This window comes from Phoca vitulina, unplaced genomic scaffold (assembly GCF_004348235.1).
Source record: "Phoca vitulina isolate PV1807 unplaced genomic scaffold, GSC_HSeal_1.0 scaffold13, whole genome shotgun sequence".
Taxonomy (NCBI): domain Eukaryota; kingdom Metazoa; phylum Chordata; class Mammalia; order Carnivora; family Phocidae; genus Phoca; species Phoca vitulina.
In genome coordinates, this window is record NW_022589716.1 from 10,112,864 (window position 1) to 10,130,486 (window position 17,623).

At 60.8% G+C, this 17,623-nt stretch overlaps 1 protein-coding gene across 2 annotated transcripts; it reads right to left on the minus strand.

Moving 5' to 3' along the window:
- Positions 1–530: 530 nt before the first annotated feature.
- Positions 531–12,351, minus strand: SEMA3G (semaphorin 3G). 2 transcript variants are annotated; one of them, XM_032411420.1, is made up of 17 exons: positions 12,190–12,351; positions 10,279–10,439; positions 10,118–10,180; positions 9,736–9,855; positions 9,371–9,461; positions 9,130–9,246; positions 8,737–8,882; positions 8,420–8,534; positions 8,256–8,325; positions 7,807–7,951; positions 7,300–7,531; positions 7,106–7,197; positions 6,384–6,425; positions 5,416–5,644; positions 5,005–5,144; positions 3,546–3,683; positions 531–1,546 (listed from the first exon to the last, which is right to left on the minus strand). In XM_032411420.1, exons 1-17 carry the CDS (start codon positions 12,296–12,298, stop codon positions 1,526–1,528), a joined length of 2,031 nt encoding a protein of 676 aa, XP_032267311.1. In that variant the 5' UTR covers positions 12,299–12,351; the 3' UTR covers positions 531–1,525. The 2 variants fall into 2 exon arrangements, with proteins under 2 accessions (XP_032267311.1, XP_032267310.1); XM_032411419.1 differs by lacking the exon at positions 531–1,546 and having other exon boundaries at positions 3,150–3,683.
- Between the last annotated feature and the right edge of the window lie 5,272 nt (positions 12,352–17,623).

Here is a 17,623-nt window from a genome sequence, read left to right on the forward strand (position 1 = left end):
CCTCCCAGCCCCACACTCTGGGCTGAGGGACTGCTGCTGATGCTTCTCAGGCCGCTGTGGCCGTGGTGGTGGCAGCTTAGGGCAGGACACAGCGGCTCAGTTCTGTCAGGCCCAGGGGCAAAAGGAGGGGCCCTGCTCCTGGGCCACCAGATGGGGCAGATGACTGACTCGTGAAGCCCCCCTACTCTGTAGTATGGATTGAGGGGCTCATACTCAGCATACTAGCAAGAGGCTAGTCTCCCTGGCAAGATGTCCCTCCCACCTTCGAATGGCTCCTGCCCTTTCCCATCTCCCTCCGGCACACTGGGCTCTGTTATTTGGGCAGGGGCATGAGGTCAGAGGGCGGGGGGGGGGGGGGGGCACACTCAGCGGCGCCTTCAGCGGCATCCAGACATCCCCTCCTCCTCAGAAGCTTCAACCCCCACAGCACAGCCCAGCACCCCAGGCAAGAGCACTGGCGGCCTTAATATACGTTGGTATGTGGCTTGCGATGAACACAGGCACCAGGCCAAGTGTTGCTGTTACAAATATCAAGTGTTATTGTGGAGAAGGAACAGGGCTGCCTACGTGCCCAGCTGCCCTTTGCCAGCATTTCTTTTTTTTCTGACTCAAGATCTTCCTGAAGCCCAAGAAGGTCAGTCTCAGAAGCCTGAGGGGCAGGAGTTTCCTAACTTAATAAGCGAACTCAGTTTCCTAGACAAAGCCCTTTGACTCCTTCCTTCCTTCCCCTCCTGCCCATCTCCCTCCCTTCTAGAATATACCCCTTAGGGTGGCCGTCTCCTCCTGGAATGGATGGAAAGGCTCTTCCTTTCTAGCTCACACAGATGGCATCAGTCAATTTAGAACAGAAATACAGAGATACAATAATGATATAATTATGTGATATAAATATTCACTCCATCGCCTTCCTTGTAGGTCTGTGTGGTAGACCACCGTGTATCCTCATCAGAGCACAGAGGTGGTCATGACAATAAAAATAACAATAGTAATTATAAGAAGGGTGCTCTGAAGACAGAGAAACCACAAGGCCGATCTCAACATATGAATATAAAAATAGAATTCACACATAGAAGCATCTCCAGGTGTTAATCACACATAGTACCACCGGGGTGGGAGTTGTGGGGAGTTGGCAGAAGCTGTCCATAATTTTCTAAGTGCAGGTGTTCTTTGATCAGGATTTTGAGCTCCTCTCTTCCATTTTCCAGAGTAACTTCCCCAGAGAACCCTGCGTAGAGTGGCCCACGCCTGGAGCGGGCCATGCCTGGGTCCAGCCTAGAGGCCCCTGAGAGCCTCGGCATTTCTTCCTTGTTTCGCTGGGATAGAGGGGCTGCAGTTCTGCACACCCATTCCTGGGGCTCCAGGGATGGAGCTCTTTCTTGCCCCTCTTCCATGGCCTCTACCTCTCCCTCTGCTCCCTTCTCCAGCCCCACTCCCCACAGTCCTCCTCTCCTCTGCTTTTACCTGCGGACAACCCAGCCACAGCAACCCCAGGCCCGAGGCTTCCCAAAGGGTTGTCAGGTCGATCTCAGTGCCTCTGGTTCATTGCCTGTGAAGTCAAAGAGGAAGGGGGGGCCTATTTCGGATCCCAGTTCTCTGGGCATGACGGGGTGACTCAGATACTATCCAAGGCAGATGCACAGTCTGGGTTTGAGTTCAATGGAGCCGGAAGCCCTGTCCTGCTTTTTATCTGTTTTTTTTTTTTTTTTCCCCTCCTTTCTTCACCTTGGTTGTTTTCGTGGAGGGAATCTTGAACCTGATGCTCTTGTCCCCCTCCTGTTGGTTTTGTGCGTCACTAACCTGCTCGTATGCAGGCTGGGAATGACTTCATTCAGTCCTCTTCTCCTCCCCTCTGTGCTCCCCAGCCCAAGAAACACATCACTGCTAATGGCAAAAACACCTCCCTACACACCCAGACAAAATGCATCCTGGCCACCTGAGCCTCACCCCCAAGAACCAGCAGGACTGAACTGGTTTTTGCCCTCCATTTTTTTTTCCTTAAAAGAGAAAAGTCTTCATAAATGAAACCATTCACCACCAACCCTTACTTAGTAGAAACCAAAGATTCCAGGGTGGGAAACATCTGGTTTCCTGTGGCTCCTGAGCTAATTGATGCTATCTTGGGTTCTTGAGAATGCCTGCTCTGGGGTCCCATAGCCCATCCTAGTGTCTGTCACCCTTTCCCCATCCCAGAAGCCTCCCAGTCCTCTGTGGCCCCTGGCAAAGCCCTGCGCCTGGTCCTCCCACCAGCTGCAGCTTGCTCAGGGAGCTGCCACATTCCCGCCCTCCCCAGCTGTGGGCATGCTTGCATTGCCCTGTGAAAGACAGCCCCCTCCTCCTGCCCCACACTTCCCCAGCTCCCCTCTCCCCATGTCTAGTCCACAGAGAGGGGGATGACATTCTCCTAGAACCCACCCTCTCCCTGCTCATCAGCATGGAGACCCTGACGGTGGGAAGGGAGAATCCCATCAGGAGGTCTGGGCATCCCAGGGAACCTGGGCTGGCAGCTTGGGGTCTGGGGAGGCAAGTCAGGCTGTGGGACACAGCTTGGTTTATGAAGTAGGGCCTGGAGACCCAGACCATCCCCCGGGTGCCAGGAAGCTCTGACTGCCAATGCTTCCACGATTCTGTGATGGAGAAGAGGTGGTGGGCAGCAGAAGGGAGCACCAAGATACCAGGGCACAAAGTGGGGGGGGGAGGTCTTGCTGTTCCACCCTCCCAGGGCCTCCATTTCCCCACCCCAAGTCACACTAGGTCCTCTTAATGGGTGCTAGCCAAGAGGCAACCTCTATCTTCCTCTGGCTGCCTAAGGCCCCCTGCCCAGGCACCTCCTCGGACGCACCCACACACCCACTCCAAGGGTCACTCAGAATGGCCATTGTTCTGCTGGCTGGGAAAGAACCACCCAGCCCTCTCACCGCCGGGCACAACCGGAAATGTGCTCTGGGGGCCATATCTGAGAACAAACAGCAGGCCCGCAGGGTTGGCCGCAGCCAGAGGGTGCTGGCTCCAGCCTAGAACTGGGAGCACAGAGGGGCAGGGAACAGGCCTCGGACACGGGGCCCCTCCATCGGGCCCCAGCCTTTCCTGTGGGCAGCCTGGTAGAAGTATAAGGGGCAGGGACTCCCATCTCTAAGAGGCAATCGGGCATGTTGGGCCCCCTCTGCCCTAGCTGGGTGGGTGGGAGACTCTGGGGGCTGCTGGGCCACCTGGTGCATCCCGACCACCCTCTCCTCCACGCTCTTCTACGTTGCCTCCACCTCCCGGGGCGTCCGATTGCGCTCGGCCTGCACCCGGCTCTTCACCTTCTTGCCCAGCTCCAGCCCCGCCCAGCTCTTGCCCTTGGCCTGTTTGCCTCGGCTCCTGGAGGAGCACCACACGCGCTCACAGTACTCGTCCACCCGTGGCAGGTTGGCGAAGCCGATGAGCTGCAGGATGTCCTTATACCAGGCCTTGGAGGGGGTAGAGGCCAGGCCTCCCCGGGCTGGGGACTCCTCTGGCCTTGGCTCCCGAGGAAACAGACTGTCGAGCTGCGAGGCCACAATCACCTCCAGAGCCAGGCGGACCACGGTCTGGGAGAAGCCATGCTCCAGCGTCTTGCAGGTGTAGATGCCAGCGTCCAGGTGGCTGAGTCTGCGGAAGAGCAGCCCCTGCTCTGTCTGCAGGACCCGCTCATCTGTCTTTACCTGTTGGGGGCGTGGCAGGGTGTGAGGGGGGCATGGAGCGGCGAGCACACACCATCCGTTTCTCTCTGCTCCTCGTTTCCAGATTCACATCTCAGGGCCCGGCGCTGAAGCACTCCCCCCTCCCCGCTCTCTCCTGCCCAGGCTGGCCTCCTCCTCCAGACTGTGAGCCTGCAGGCAAGGTCTCACCTTCCCAGGACCCAGGACGGGGCTTGCAAAGAAGGCTTTTGGTTTCTCCCCTAGTCAGAGCTCTGGGGCACCTTCCTTGGCCTTAGGGGGCCCTGCCACATAGTCCCAGGGACCAGGGTGGGTAAAGGTATTTGTGGGCTTTTATTCAGGGAGGGCTATACCCAATAGCCCTGGGACCAGAAGTCCCCCCCACTCTGCCCACACACACACAGCCTCCCAGTCCCTGTCTGCACTGCTCACTCCCCCCAACCAGGGGCGGGCTGGGTACCCATCACAGTGCAGGAGGCCGCAGTGCTATTCTGACCCGGCCTGGGCCCTGTCTGCTCATCTGCACGTGGAGGCTGGACGGCCTGGGCGGTAAGTCCTGCGTGACCGTCTTGTCACTCGCTGCCTCTGGCCTCCTGGGGGTGTCTTCTTAGTGCCTAGCCCGACAGCTGGCCCAAAGCCAGCCTCCCCCAGTTCCCGAGCTGGAAGGAGAGCCCCTCCTATGATCAACCCACTCCCTCCCCTTCCCTGCCTGTGGGAGAGGCTGGAGAATGGTTCCTCACCCCGCCCCGCCCACACCCTCCGTAGGCCCCAGCCTGAAGCCATTTCTGGGGTTGACAGACCTTTCCGGATGGGGGAGGAGAGGGGCCTGGGCAGACAGCTGGACTCCATGGAGGAAGTGTTGAGCTAGGCAGTGGGTGTGGGTGTAGGGGGGTATGCGTGTGCAAGTTTTAGTGCAAGTTAGGCGCCACCCTGGGCGGAGGAGAACCAAGAACCCCTGGGAAAGAGATCCCTTCACAGATGAGCCATATGTGTAAGCATGGGGGACTTCTTGACCCGCCCAGCCCCCCTTCCTCTCTTCCATTTCTGCTACCCACCTCCCAGAGCTCAGCTCAGTGCCTGGGAGTTAGCGGGCTCCCTGTCACGGGACGCCTTGCAGCTGGATCTCGCCTGGGGGTTCCCAGAGGCAGGACGAAGGGCACCTTCTTCCAGTCACCCCAGTGACTTAATACGTACTTTTCTTCAGTTGCCCTGGCAGGTTCCCCCCAGAGCCCCTTCCTAGGGTTCAGGACTTGGGGTTCAGGGGGGGATGTGTCATCAGGACACATGCAGGCTCCTTGCACTGGGTCAAGGCTGGGTCCTTGCTTACCTGGTCAGGCCCCTGGCCTCCCGGCCTCTGCAAGAACCAGTGCACGGCAGCCTGGGGGGACTTGGGCAGGCACTCCAGGAAGGTGCTGTTGTGCTCCGTGCCGTAGACCGTGCTGGCCGCTGCGGGGCCTGCAGCCTCTTCTGGGGGGTGTTGGAGGGGGGCTCAGCTCAGGACTGTGGGACCCCGGGGGCCCCCACCAGTGTGACAGGGACCTAGGTGTCCATCACTCTGTCCAAAGACCCTCCACCCATACACTGATGGGAACTGCACACGTAGGAATACCGAGGGGGGACGGGTTGTTAACACGGGACCAGTCTGAGGCCACACTTCCCAGGGCTTGAGCCCAGGCCAGAGGGGCGAGGAGGGGCCTGTGGGAGCCCGGCTGGTGCCCCCGTGCCTGCCGCCACTCACCTTCCTGGCTCTCGCCCAGGCACTGCAGGGCAGGGTTGCCATGCCGGATGTCCTGCCTGCGGAACCGGCGCTTGCTGGTGCCGGGCCGGTAGCCGGTGCAGGAGGCCCCGTCCCAAGCACAGTATGGGTCTCGGGCCAGGCAGCACTCGGCACAGGCGCTGCCGTAAGTCTCGCACTGGTGCAGCTGCAGCCGGGCCACGCCTAGCCTCGAGCCCACGTACAGCATTTGCTGGGAGGGACACAAGCAGGGCCAACGTGAGCCTGGGCCCCATCTAGAAGCAGCTAGGCTCTGGGCCCCCTCGGGCTTCCTGAGACCGCCCCACCACTTGCAGGCAGTCTTCCAGAACCTCTTGGATGCGTCCCCAGATACCAAAAATGTTTCTCACGCACCTGACGCACACCAGCTCCTGTGCTAGCACACGGAGGGCTTGGGGCAGACCTTTTCTCTAAGGGGCTTCTCCAGGCCCTTCCTGCTGCTGACTTTTGCTCTCTACCTCGATGACCTTTATCCCGACTTGCCTCTGAGCTTAGTACACTCTGCTTTAAGCAACCCCAATACAAAAGTTGGGACTTACCCAAAGATAAACCATGGCAGATAGGCTTGAGATTTTGCCACTTGCGAAAGGACGCAGCAGGCCTCTAAAAAGTGGCTCTCCCCTATTGGATTTAAATTCTGGATTTTGTTTTCAAGCATGAAGCTGTCTACCTAGGGGGACTGGCCTTTGTGGATCTCCCCTTCTCTGAACACAGCCTCGCTGACTCAGGGCTCCCACTGCCCACTGGTTTCCTACATGGGCATCTCAGCTCCCCGCTGGACTCTCGAGCCTCATTACAAGGCCTCATTATCAGGCAGCCCGGGGCCTGCCGCAGCACCGCTTTCCAGCAGACAGCGGCCAGTCCATCGTGCTCAAAGAGCTTCAGCGGGGGGTTAGAGGAAGGAGGAAGGGCGGGGTAGCAGCTGCTCTTACCCTTTTGACAGAGATCTCCAGCTCAGTGATGGGTGCTGGCACCTGCAGAAGGAGGAGGGTCCCAGAGAGGGGTGGGCTGGGGCCAGACCTCCCCTGCGTCCCCGCTTCAGCCTCCTCCAGCCCCAGCGTGGGAGCCACCTACCTCCCAGCCTGGGTCAGTGCACTCCCTGGCAACCAAGGCCAGACCGTCTTTCCCAGACGCTGGGTTATTAGAAAGGTCCCCTCACGCTGGCTGGCCTCCAAGGAGGAGGCTTAGCAAAAAGCACAAAGCTCCAGCGTCCCCTCCCACAGCCCTGTTCTGAGCAATGAGGCAACCGTCCCACATCACCCATCCCTGTCAGGAGCACAGCAGTCCCCCAGATACAGATGACGCCCTGCCTGGCTCTATAGGGGGGCCCACAGAAGCCCTTAGGGACTTGGGGTCTCAGCCACCCCCTCACTGTGACTTGAGCCTGGCAGGGCTTTGTCAAGGGGTGACCACCTTGGACACCCTCCCTGGGTCCTCCAACTTTTCTCCGGGCCCCACGGCCAGACAGAGCACCATCAAGGCCCTGCAGCAGCGAGGGTCTCACTTTCTCCTCCCGCTGTCTGCGAGGTCAGTAAGAACAGGCCCACCCCCTCCTGCATTTTGCTCCTGTGTCCCCCGAGCCAGGCCTAGACGCAGCAGTGGGGCTGGAGGGGCCCCTTCCCATCAGTACCTCCTCCCCGCAGCCTGTCCTCACCTTAAACACCTGGAGCTCCTCCAAGACCACCTCCTCGGACTCAGTGGAGCCCCCACCCTGGAGGGCGATGACTTTGAGCACGGAGCCTGAGTCTGGGGCAGGGGAGGAGGGGTCAGTGGGAGAAGGAGAGCCCCGCCCCCCGACCGGCACACCTCCCCAGCCGGGCCACCCCACTCCCCACTCAGCCCACCCACCAGTCCCCAGGAAGATGACGTCGTAGGTCCCATCCTCTGCCTCCACGCGGTCCACCACGATCTGGCGCAACTGCTGGGCCAGGTGCGTTTTGACAAGCACAGGGCGGCCCAGCCGTGGCCGCACAGGCTGGAACATAAGTGGGTGCGCTCGGGCAAACTGCAGCACCTCGTCTGGGTAGTTCTTGGTGCTGCCAAAGGGTCGTCCCGGCTGTGCTGTTATCTTGCTAGGACACTGTGAGTGGCAGCAGAGGGAGGACCTGAAGCATCCTGGGACCACACGTTCCCCGCCCCAGCCTGTTTCCAGGCCTCCCTGCCCGGGCACGCCCACCTCGGAGGGGCCGCGCTGGCTGTAGCAGAGGCTCCTTAACGTGGTCAGGGCTCGGCTCCCCTCCTTACCCCACCTGGCCCCTCTGGAGCCCCAGCTCAGCCGCAAAGTTGTCCCAAGGTGGAGTCCCTTTAGTCACCGTTCAGCCCTCTCCCCTGGTCAGGCTCCAGGCAGACACTCACCACTCCAGGCCGAGGGAAGGGCACCTTGCCCCCATAGGGTCCCCACTGGTGTTGGGGACCATCTTGGTGTGCAAAGGGCCCCTTGAAAACCTCCCAGATATCCTCCATGTGGTACACGCAGACGGCGAATCCCTGGAACACGGCACTGTCAGGGCGGACAGGGACAGTCAGGCCAGGGTGGCTGTCACAGGTGGGAACGGGGCAGCCTGGCTCCATGGACAGTACAGAGGGGAGTGGTGCCTGCAGACAGCAGAGACCGGAAAACGAGGACACCCAGGCAAAGACAAGGAGAGGGAGAGAGAGAAGAGAGCCTTCGAGTCCTTGAGTCAGGGACAGAGACAGGGACCCCTGGTAAAGTCGGGACATAAAAGCAGAGGCTCAACAGAGGACGCTGGGGGTGCGGAGACTGGACCAGGGATGGGGATGTGAGGGGAAGCCCGTGTGCCCACCTGACTGTGCTAAACAGAGCATACACCTCGAGGGTCTTCCCTGAGCTGGGCCACAGCAGGAACACGTCCTCTGGGAGACAGAAGGCCACCGTCAATGCCCACCCCCTCCCTGGCTCTGAGCCCTCCACACCCACACCCAGGCCTGGCCCTGGCCGTGCCCTTACCCAGCTGGTCAAAGTGGGTCTCGGCACCACCAGGGCCAGGCACTGAGCACACCAGCCTGGCCTTGAGGAAAGTGCTCCATTTGTTCACCAGCACTCGCTGGCCACCGGCGTCATTCTGGGGGGTGAGGGTCAGAGTCAGCCTCGAGCTCCCCGGGGATGGGCCCCCCTCCTGCTCCTCCGCCCTCACCCTTGGGGGGAGAGGCATGGATGCTGGCTTCGCCCGCTCGCCTCAGTTTCCCTCCTGCTGCTGGTGGGGACGGGTGCAGGAAGGGGGTGTGGTGAGGATCTGAACCCCACCGCCTCCTCACAGCTCTCACCACACAGACACGGCCCACGCGGCTCACAGTGACACGGCCTGGGCCACCATCGGGCGAGGGCACAGTTTCCGAGAAGAAGAAGTACACCTTGTCATCATTCTGGTCGGAGTTGTCAGCAATCCGGGCGGCCATCACAAACCGCGGGTCTGGGAGGTAACAGGGTGCAGCTGGTTGGGGGGGCCTCACAGGGGAGGATGGGGGTGGGGGAGAGGTGCTGGACGCAGCGGGGAGGGGAAGAGGCACAGGGACCCCACTGGAGGCTGGAATCCCAGGGAGTAGAGTGGGGCTGGGCCATCCCTCCCATCCCCACTCCAGTGCCAGGCTCTCCTGCCTCTCTGTCGGTGCCGGGGGCAGACTCCAGCCAGCCTTGCCCCGGGCAGACTCTGGGCTCACCATGTAGGAGGTTCTGGTCAGAGTCAGAACGCAAAGCTGGCCGGGAACCCCCACTCCGGAAGATCATGGCCTCGCGCCCCAGGAAGTCAGCCGTGAGGCCCGTGTACAGCTCCCCACCTGGGCGAGAAAGGGGCAGAATCAGCGCAGGAGGGCCAGGCCCCATAGCTGGCCCCAACCCTTCCCAATGACATCGGCCAGCACCCACCCTCCTCATGCCCGTCCTGGCCTGGACATCACCCACCTACAAAGGTGCTGGCGAAGGGACTGCTGGGCTCATGTGGGCACCGCCCCCGCCCACTTTCCACACTGCTGGGCTCAAGGTGGAGCACATGCTGGGGGAGAGGGAGGAAGGGAGGGAAGGGTGTCACCTGGGAAAGCAGCCCCAGCCCCCCCCCCCCGCCCCAGGCAGCGGCCATCGCGTGCAGCTGGAGATTGGGCGGAAGGCGCCCTCATTCAGGGCCTTGCCAACAGGGTCAGCCTGGCACAAAGATGCCTTTCAGGCCCCTGACCTCTCTGCCCCGAGCCAGGCTCAATGGGGAGTGTTCAGACAGCAGGGTGGAAATGTCACTGCCTTCCAGTCCCTCGTGGGGCCTGCCCCAGGCTCACCTCCCCACGGTGCCCGACCGTGATGAGGGCACAGGTGGGCTGAAAGGCCCCAGTGCCACACGCCAGCAGGTGGGTCCGGTTGTGGGGCCGCAGCACCCGTATGAAGTTAGCACACTCCACCTAGCAGGGAGAAGGGGTGTGGTGGAGGGGGTGAGGAGGTGTTTACCGTCTCCTTGGGCCCCAGGACTCAGCCCTGCTTGGCTGATCGGCTCTGGGGATCTAGGGCGAGGGTGACATTCTTCACAGACCTTCCAGAGCCCTCAGGATCTGCTCCAAATGCCCCCAACACAAGTACCTGGGGAGGGTGGCCACAGGCTGTCCTGGGGGTCAAGCCCAGGGTGTTGGCCAGGGGTGGGGGGCAGTCACTCCTGACAGCACTCACCAAAGGGTCTCTTCCCTTGCGAACACACTCCTCCTTCTGTCCTGGCTGCGGTGGCCACAGGACCTGAAACAGAGCCTGGCTGACTCCTGACCTCACAGCCGGTTTCCCCGTCTGGCCTCCCAGCTCTCCGACAGACCCTCCCCTCCGTCAGTCCCGCTCACCTCCCGGGGATCCAGCCACGACTGGTCTAGCCTCAGAGAGTAGATGGCATCACGGCCCCCCAGAAAAAGGCGGTCCCGGTACTCATCCAGGTACATGGCCCGAAGGTCCAGGGAGCCCCGGGGACCCAGAAAGACAGCAGAACGGTTGGTAGACAGGAGATCTAGGAGGGAGCAGGTTGGGGGTCAGGGCCTACTGCTCAGCCCACATCCCCCTGCTAAGGTCCGGTTAGCAGGAGGTGGAGGGCCCCAGCTGTGCATTCACTACCACCCCCCCCCACACACTCACATCTGGAAAATGTTTCCATCCATTTGGCCTGTTGGAGGGCTTCTGGGAAATGGCTCCTGGGGGTGGGTGGGACACAGAGCTCTGAGCCCTGCTTCCTACCCCTCCATCCCTTAGTCCCTTGATCTTTCTGTTAACATCTCCTTCTCATCTGGGCCCATCTGGGCCCTCCCCAGTCCCCAGGGAAGATGGTACCACAGCAGAACTTATGGTAGCAAGCTGGGCAAAGTGCTGGGAAGAGCCTGGAGGAAGCCTGGGTGAGTGTGAGCAGTGGGCAAGGCTGACTCCGTGGGACAGATGGACAGACATTCCCAGCAGAGGGAACACCTGGCAAAGGCCCTGGGTATGGGGAAGGCCAGGTGTGGCCAGGTGGAGCCCAAGGCTCTAGTCCAGGGATGTGACTAAGGAAGACTTTCTCCTCCGTGGGTACTGTCCTCCCAGGCCCCAGAGGTGGGGGTGGAGGGTGGCTGGCTGGGGATGCTGGTCCCAGGAGCTGAGGATCCCGAAATGGGTTCCTGGGGTTTGGCTAGGGGGGTGGAGGTAACAGGTGGCCAAAGGGGCAGACAGTAGGATATGGTGGGAAGGGGCGTTGGCCACCGTTGGGAAAGCCAGATATCCTACACCTGCCCAAAGGATGACCCATTCAAATTGGCCAGCCCAGTACCCACTCAATCCCAAAACTCATCAACAGCCTCTTCCAGGAAGCCCTCCATGGCTGACAGTACTTGCCAGGGGATTTACCCTATTTAGGCTTTTTCTTATAGCCTGACTTTTGCCCCAAACCATAGCTCCCAGGACAGGACCACATCCCCCCCCACACACCCAGACCCAACTACGGACTCTCCAGAGTGGAGCCATGTCTCCCCTCTCAGACTTCCCAGAGCAGGCTGGGTCTCCCCACTTGGATTGGGGTTCCAGGGAAGGTGATCACCCCTCTGGTTTCCCCAAGAAGTGTCATGGAGTGCCCGTGTCTCAGGGACCTTCCCTGTGGACCATCCCCACGAATTCAGAGGGGTCTGTGCCAGCACACCAGGTTAGAGCTGCAGAGGAAACTCCTGGGCCAGGATGGGCAAAGAGGGGAAGCTGGGATCGCCCCTGGGCTGTGAAGAGCCTCTGGGACAGAGAGGGAAGGACTAAGGCCAGCACTGTGAAATGGGATACAAGAGGCAGACAGGGAGGGGGGCGCTTGGCTGTGGGGATAGGGGAGAGGGACTCCACTGCAGGCTGCTGCCCCAAGCTCGTGAAGGCACCCAGGCTGAGTGCACACCTCTTGCAGACCTGTCCTCTCCGTCCCTCCCCATCTCTCTCTGCCCATCCCTCCTGAGGCCTCTTACGGCCTCCACGCCTCTCTCCTTTTTTCAGGTTGCCCGCCTGTGTCTCTGTCTCTCCCACCTCCACCCTTCTGGGACCTGCCCCTGCCTCCTCCCAGTTCCCGCCTCTGGCGGCAACTGGAGCACCATCTCGGGGAATGACCGTGAAGTCCTTCCCACGGGCTGTGCGGGAGTGACTGCATCCCTCCAGCTGGCAGAAGAGACTGCCCGGGGCTGGCTGGGCCCCCCAGCTGGGGATGTCACAGGGTCCCGGGCTCCCACAGACGCGCACTTGAACAGGGCGCGCACCGCCCATACCTCGGTAGGAGAGCCGTAGGCGGGGCACGCTGGGGCCAGGGCTGGGGCTGCCCCCGCGGAGCAGGAGGCCCCCCAGGAGGCAGCAGATGGCCCAGGCCGAGGGGGCCATGCTGGGGAACCAAGGGCACCACGCTGCCGGCCGAGCCGCTCTCGGTCCGCTGCTGGCCGCTGGGTGCAGTTTGGTCCGCGGCCGCCAGGCCTGACACTTATAAGGCAGGGCTCCACCCCCGTAGGGCCAGGAAGGCGGGGAGGAGGAGGAGGGAGGGAGGGAGCAGCGGGAGGCCCCCTCCCCTCCGTCATCCACCTGTGGCCTCTCTCCACCCTCACGGGCGTGGTTAATGCCTCTGTGTCACATTGGCTGGTTTCCCATTGGGGAGACTCTTTCCCGGCTGGGGTGTGGGTGGTTTACACAAAATGTCCACAGACCCAAGTCCCCAGGCTCCAACAAAATGTCACGGGGGGTCGGGGGTGGGGGGAGGACATAGCCCGGAAGGGAAGTCAGGGGTCAGAGATCAGAGGTTGGTGGGCTGGCTAGAGGTCTAGCTGAGCTCTCCTTTGCTCCCTGCCCTTCCATTGCCCGTGACAGAGGCCCCACGACTGAGACAAACTGACTCTGGGCCCAGATCCCTGATACCAGGAGGGTCCAGTTCCCTGAAGCACTGGCCTAGCTTCCCAGCTCCTCTGGCAGGGCCCAAGTTGCCTGGGAGGGTCATTCCAGTCCAAGGGACTCCCTGTTTTGGGTGGGGGCTTGAAGTCTGGCCACACTTCATAGATCTGGGATTGGCAAGAGATGAGCCCAGCCTCCTCCACCCAAGCCTGTCCCTGTCTGGCCTCCAGGCCCCTTCCCAGCTCACTGGGGCAGAGGACAGTATGCACTCCATGCTAAGGAACTCCCCCATTGCGCTTCGTCCCTCAGCCATGCAGATCCACCAGAGCCCCAGGGCCCAGAGTGTCACCAGGTGAGTGGATTCTTCCCAGAGTTCCCCTTTGCACACAGACCCTGTACCTACGATCCCTCCAGAGTGAGGGTGGAGAGAGCGCACTCACCCCCTCCTCCTTCCCTCCAGCCTGAGCACTCATTCAGGGGCAGGAGAGCCACGAAAGAGGGACAAGGAAGAGACGAACCTGAAGGTTGAATAGGGGCAAGTGAGGGGACCTCCCTATGTCCCCCATTCCACAGCAGCCCCTGTTTCTGCCCCCCGCCCCCCAGCTGCCACTCCACTCCACTCCACCCCTTACTCAGAATCTGAGGCTCTAGGCACTAAGATCTCAAACTTTGGCCAGAGTAGGAGCTCCAAGGAGTCTAGAAACTCCTGCAAGTTAGGGCTCCCTGATGGACCAGCCTGAACCCTTAGATGGTGGTCAAGAAACTTGGGGGCAGGGACGCCTGGGTGGCTCAGTCGTTAAGCGTCTGCCTTCGGCTCGGGTCATGATCCCAGGGTCCTGGGATCGAGCCCCACATCGGGCTCCCTGCTCTGTGGGGAGTCTGCTTCTCCCTCTCCCACTCCCCCTGCTTGTGTTCCCTCTCTCGCTGTGTCTCTCTCTGTCAAATAAGTAAATAAAATCTTTAAAAAAAAAAAGAAAAGAAACTTGGGGGCATCAGAGATGGAAGGACCTGGCCCCGGCCACACAGCAGGGTGACAACAGGCCCTGCTTAGCCCTGCCCTTTCTTAGGACTCTCTTTCACTTCTGGGACTCCCGGGGTACTGGGATCCTGCCACCGCCACCCCCATCTCATCCCTGGAAGGGAAACAGGTCGGCTCCTTGAGTCAGCATGAGAAGGACCCAGGGACCTGGAACCCTGTCTCCCTTTCTCCATCTCCCCCATCACATACATGCCTCCTCCCAGGGAGTCCTGACCTGGCATTGGGCGAGGGGCTACTCAGGGAGGCCAGGGACTAGCGTCAGTCCACCCAGCCTCTGGCTCCTTCGAAAAACTTGGCCAAAGCCCTCCCCTCTTTGGGCCTCAGTCTCCTCCTTCCATGGCCAGTGTAGCAGGCTCTACACTGGAGAGGTGTGCCTGTGCAGGGGCTGTCATGGGCCCTCAGAAGGGCGGAGCCCCTCTGCCTCCTTCTCCCTGGGGAGACGTTTCAGCCTGCAGACTGGGCCGAGGGCCGGTGTCTGGCTGAAGATTGAGCCGGACAGCCCCTCAACTAGCATGTGGCCACCAGCTGTGAGCAGGAGGCCCAACAACTCCTCAGCCTGCCAGCTCGCCCTGGGGGTCTCAGCTCAGCCAGTCCCCCAGCTGGGGCTGCAGGGAGGCCTGGGTCTACTGGAGCAGGATGTGGAGGGCAGCCCACTTCACACTGCAGAAAAACAGCCGGTGGCAGGGGCTGGGAGCCCCAACTCCACTGTTAACTTGTTGTGTGGCCTTAAGCAGGTCTTCTCCCTCTTTGGGTCTCATTTTCCCAGCCAGGGAAGGGGGTTAGGATCTTCTGTGAAGGCCCCTGCTTGCTGGCCACAAGTTGGAAACAGACCCCAAGCATCCCCTTGATAGCGCAGATCAATGGGTCCGGCCACAGGCATCTTGTGCCATCTAATGGGCGAAGAGGGAACTGCAGGAGGTCCCACCCTGTCAGGCCCTGTGCGGGGCAGTGGGGCCACCCAGCAGAAACCAAAGCCTTTTGGGGCAGCAGGCAGTACCCAGACAACCGAACTACGAAAAGGCAGGAGCAGTAGGAGACTCCAGCGATTGCTTCTGATCAAGAAATCAAGGGAGCCTTCATGGAGGAAGCATTATCTAGGCGAAGGATGACATAGCCCAGAAAAAATGGAGAGGACCGAACACAGCAAAACAGTCTAAATAGGTGATGCACATGGGGGAGCTTAATGCCTTGTGCTGGTGGGAGCTTGTGAGCCCTTGGCTGTGCACACATGTGATGTGCGTGCTCGTGCATCGGGAGCCACCAGGTGTCTATGTGGAGGGTCACAGCTCAGCCTCTCCCAGCTAGAATTCTGGGGTGGGCATGCCTGGACGGAATGGATGCTCTAGTTCTTCCCCAACCAAACTCATTCTGGAAAAGAGACCCTGGGACCATCGCACAGACCCCCTTCCCTGTGGACCCTTCTTTAAGGCACACACCCCCCACACCTCCCCATGTACCCTCTTGACAGCTGGCCCAGCCATCCTCCTGTTTTGTTCACAGAAAGCCTAACTCTTGGAGTTTCTCTCTTTTTTTCTGATCCCAACAGCAGCCCACGTCCCCCGGGTGCCCCTCCAGTCCTCCTCACCAACAACCACCTTCTCCTGCCCCTACCTCAGCCACCTGACCTCATCCTCCCACTGACTACAGATGAGGATGTGACCTTTGGCGTCTCCATTCAAAACATCCCTTCCCGTGGACACCCCGTCCTGCGCTCAGTATCCCCACTGCCATTCAGCCCCATTCTCCTTGCCCAGTTTGGATCCAGGCCCTTAAAACGTTACCCAGAGACCCATAGCCACTCACCTTCTGCAGCCTCGCCCCTGCATCTCCCATCACCCTTTGCCGGCCCCACTGGGTTTTTCCGCAGCATTCCCTGCCCCACTTCCTTAAACGAGCTTCCCTGGACTCCATGTCTCCCTGCAGCTCCAGCACATTTCCTGCAGGGCTGCACAGTACTGTCCGTGCCCACCAGCTCCCCTTCACCTCATCTCACTCCTTTGGTCCTCTCCAGTCGGGCTCCAAGGAAACCCTCATGTCCAGGTGACCAAGGCCTCAGGGGCCTCCAGGTCCCTAACCCCAGAGCCACCAGCTGCCTTCAATGTCCCCATCCTTCCCTCCTGGCTCCCAGGGCCCCTCACTCAGCCAGGGTCTCTCGCATCCCCCTGGCCACACCTCCTGTCCCGGACTACCCACATGGGATGGCCGGTGTCCAGTCCTGGCCACCTCTGTCTATACTCCCTCTCCCCAGGGGCCTCATCTGGGACCAGGGCTGGGAAAGCCCTTCTTACTCTGAGGACATGGGACTTTACAGCGCTCTCTCTGCACCCTCACTTAGCTCCAGCCCTGCCTTGACATCCCTGCCACCCCATCCCAGAGGCATCGCAACTTTGACGTGGAAAAAGGATTTGCCATCTCTTCTGTGATTGTCCCACCAGAAACGCACTTCTTCCAGGATCCCGGACCACTCTTGCGTCGTGGCCACCGCTTCTCCATAATCCCCATTCCAGCACCACACTGGTTTCCTCACTCCACTCAGCACCCTCTTATCTTCCTGAGCCGATGGTCAATTTCATGAAATTAGGGATGGGGCCTCCCTCTGAAGGGTTCCAGCATCCAGCCCTCATGCCAGGCACAGGGTAGGGATGCGACTAGGGCAGGTGCACCCACGGTGGCCCTGCCTCCTCTCCCAGGATGTCGTCGCTCCTCCGTGTGACGGAGGTGTAGGTCCTTGAGTTCTCCAGCTCCCAAGGGCAGGCCTGAAGGGACCCCTCCGCTCTCCCCGAGGCCTCTCCAGGGGCCGGACAGCTCCCGCGCTCTGGCCTGCCCTGGAGGCATCTCCAGAATTCCAAGACTGTCTCCGGAATGCTGGGCCTGTCTGGGGAATGCTGAGGCTGAGGCACAGGTGGAAAGGCCTTGGAGTGGCTGGGGGGAGCGGGGAGCCCAGCTGCTGGCATTCTGCCGAGCCTGCACACCGCGGCGGCTGTCGCTCCTGTGAGCGCCCCTGCTGACACCTCCACGTCCTCGCCTCCCCCCTCTCCAAGGCCAGCGCCACTGTTGTGGCCGTGGCTCTGGCCCCCACTAAGCTGAGAGCCACCAAGCCTCACACTTCCATTCCATCAGGGAGGGAAAGTGGGCTGCTGGAGCCTCCGAGGTTCAGGGCAGCTGGTGCATCAGACCGAGCCCCGGGCTGGGAGCCACGTGGCTCTGTTCTCCGCCAGACTCACTGGATGACCTTGACAGGTCCCTGCACCTCTCCGGGCCCTAGGGTCCTCAGCTGGCAAATGGGTGAATGGAGGGAGAACAGACGGTGTGTCCCTCAGTCACAGGGAGTCGGTGTTACCAGCATGAAATGCAAGCAAGTGGGCCCCTGGAGCACGCCGCTTCTCTGCAACCAGAGCTGAGAAGGAGCTGGGCTGCCATGCCAAGGGGCCTCCAGGGCCTAGCAGGGTGCTCTGCTCTCTCCAAGCACAGGACCTCTCAGCTGCCAATTGGCAATCAAAGCCACAGCCCCCAGGAGCCTGTTCAATGTGGATTCCTGGGCCACCACCAAGTCCAGATGCTGAATCTCTGGAGACAGGGCCCGGGCATTAGCAGTCATAGAAAGGAGCCAGTGGGCCATGGAATGTGGTAATCTCTAGCCTAATCTAAGCCCTCTGGCAGAAGATGGTGTACGGGGATGGGTAGAGCACAGGCTCAAGGATAAGGCAGGAAATGGTCATCAGAGCATCCACAGCAACCCCCCCCCCCCCCCCCCCCCCCGCCCCGGGAATGAAAGCCAGACACCAGGC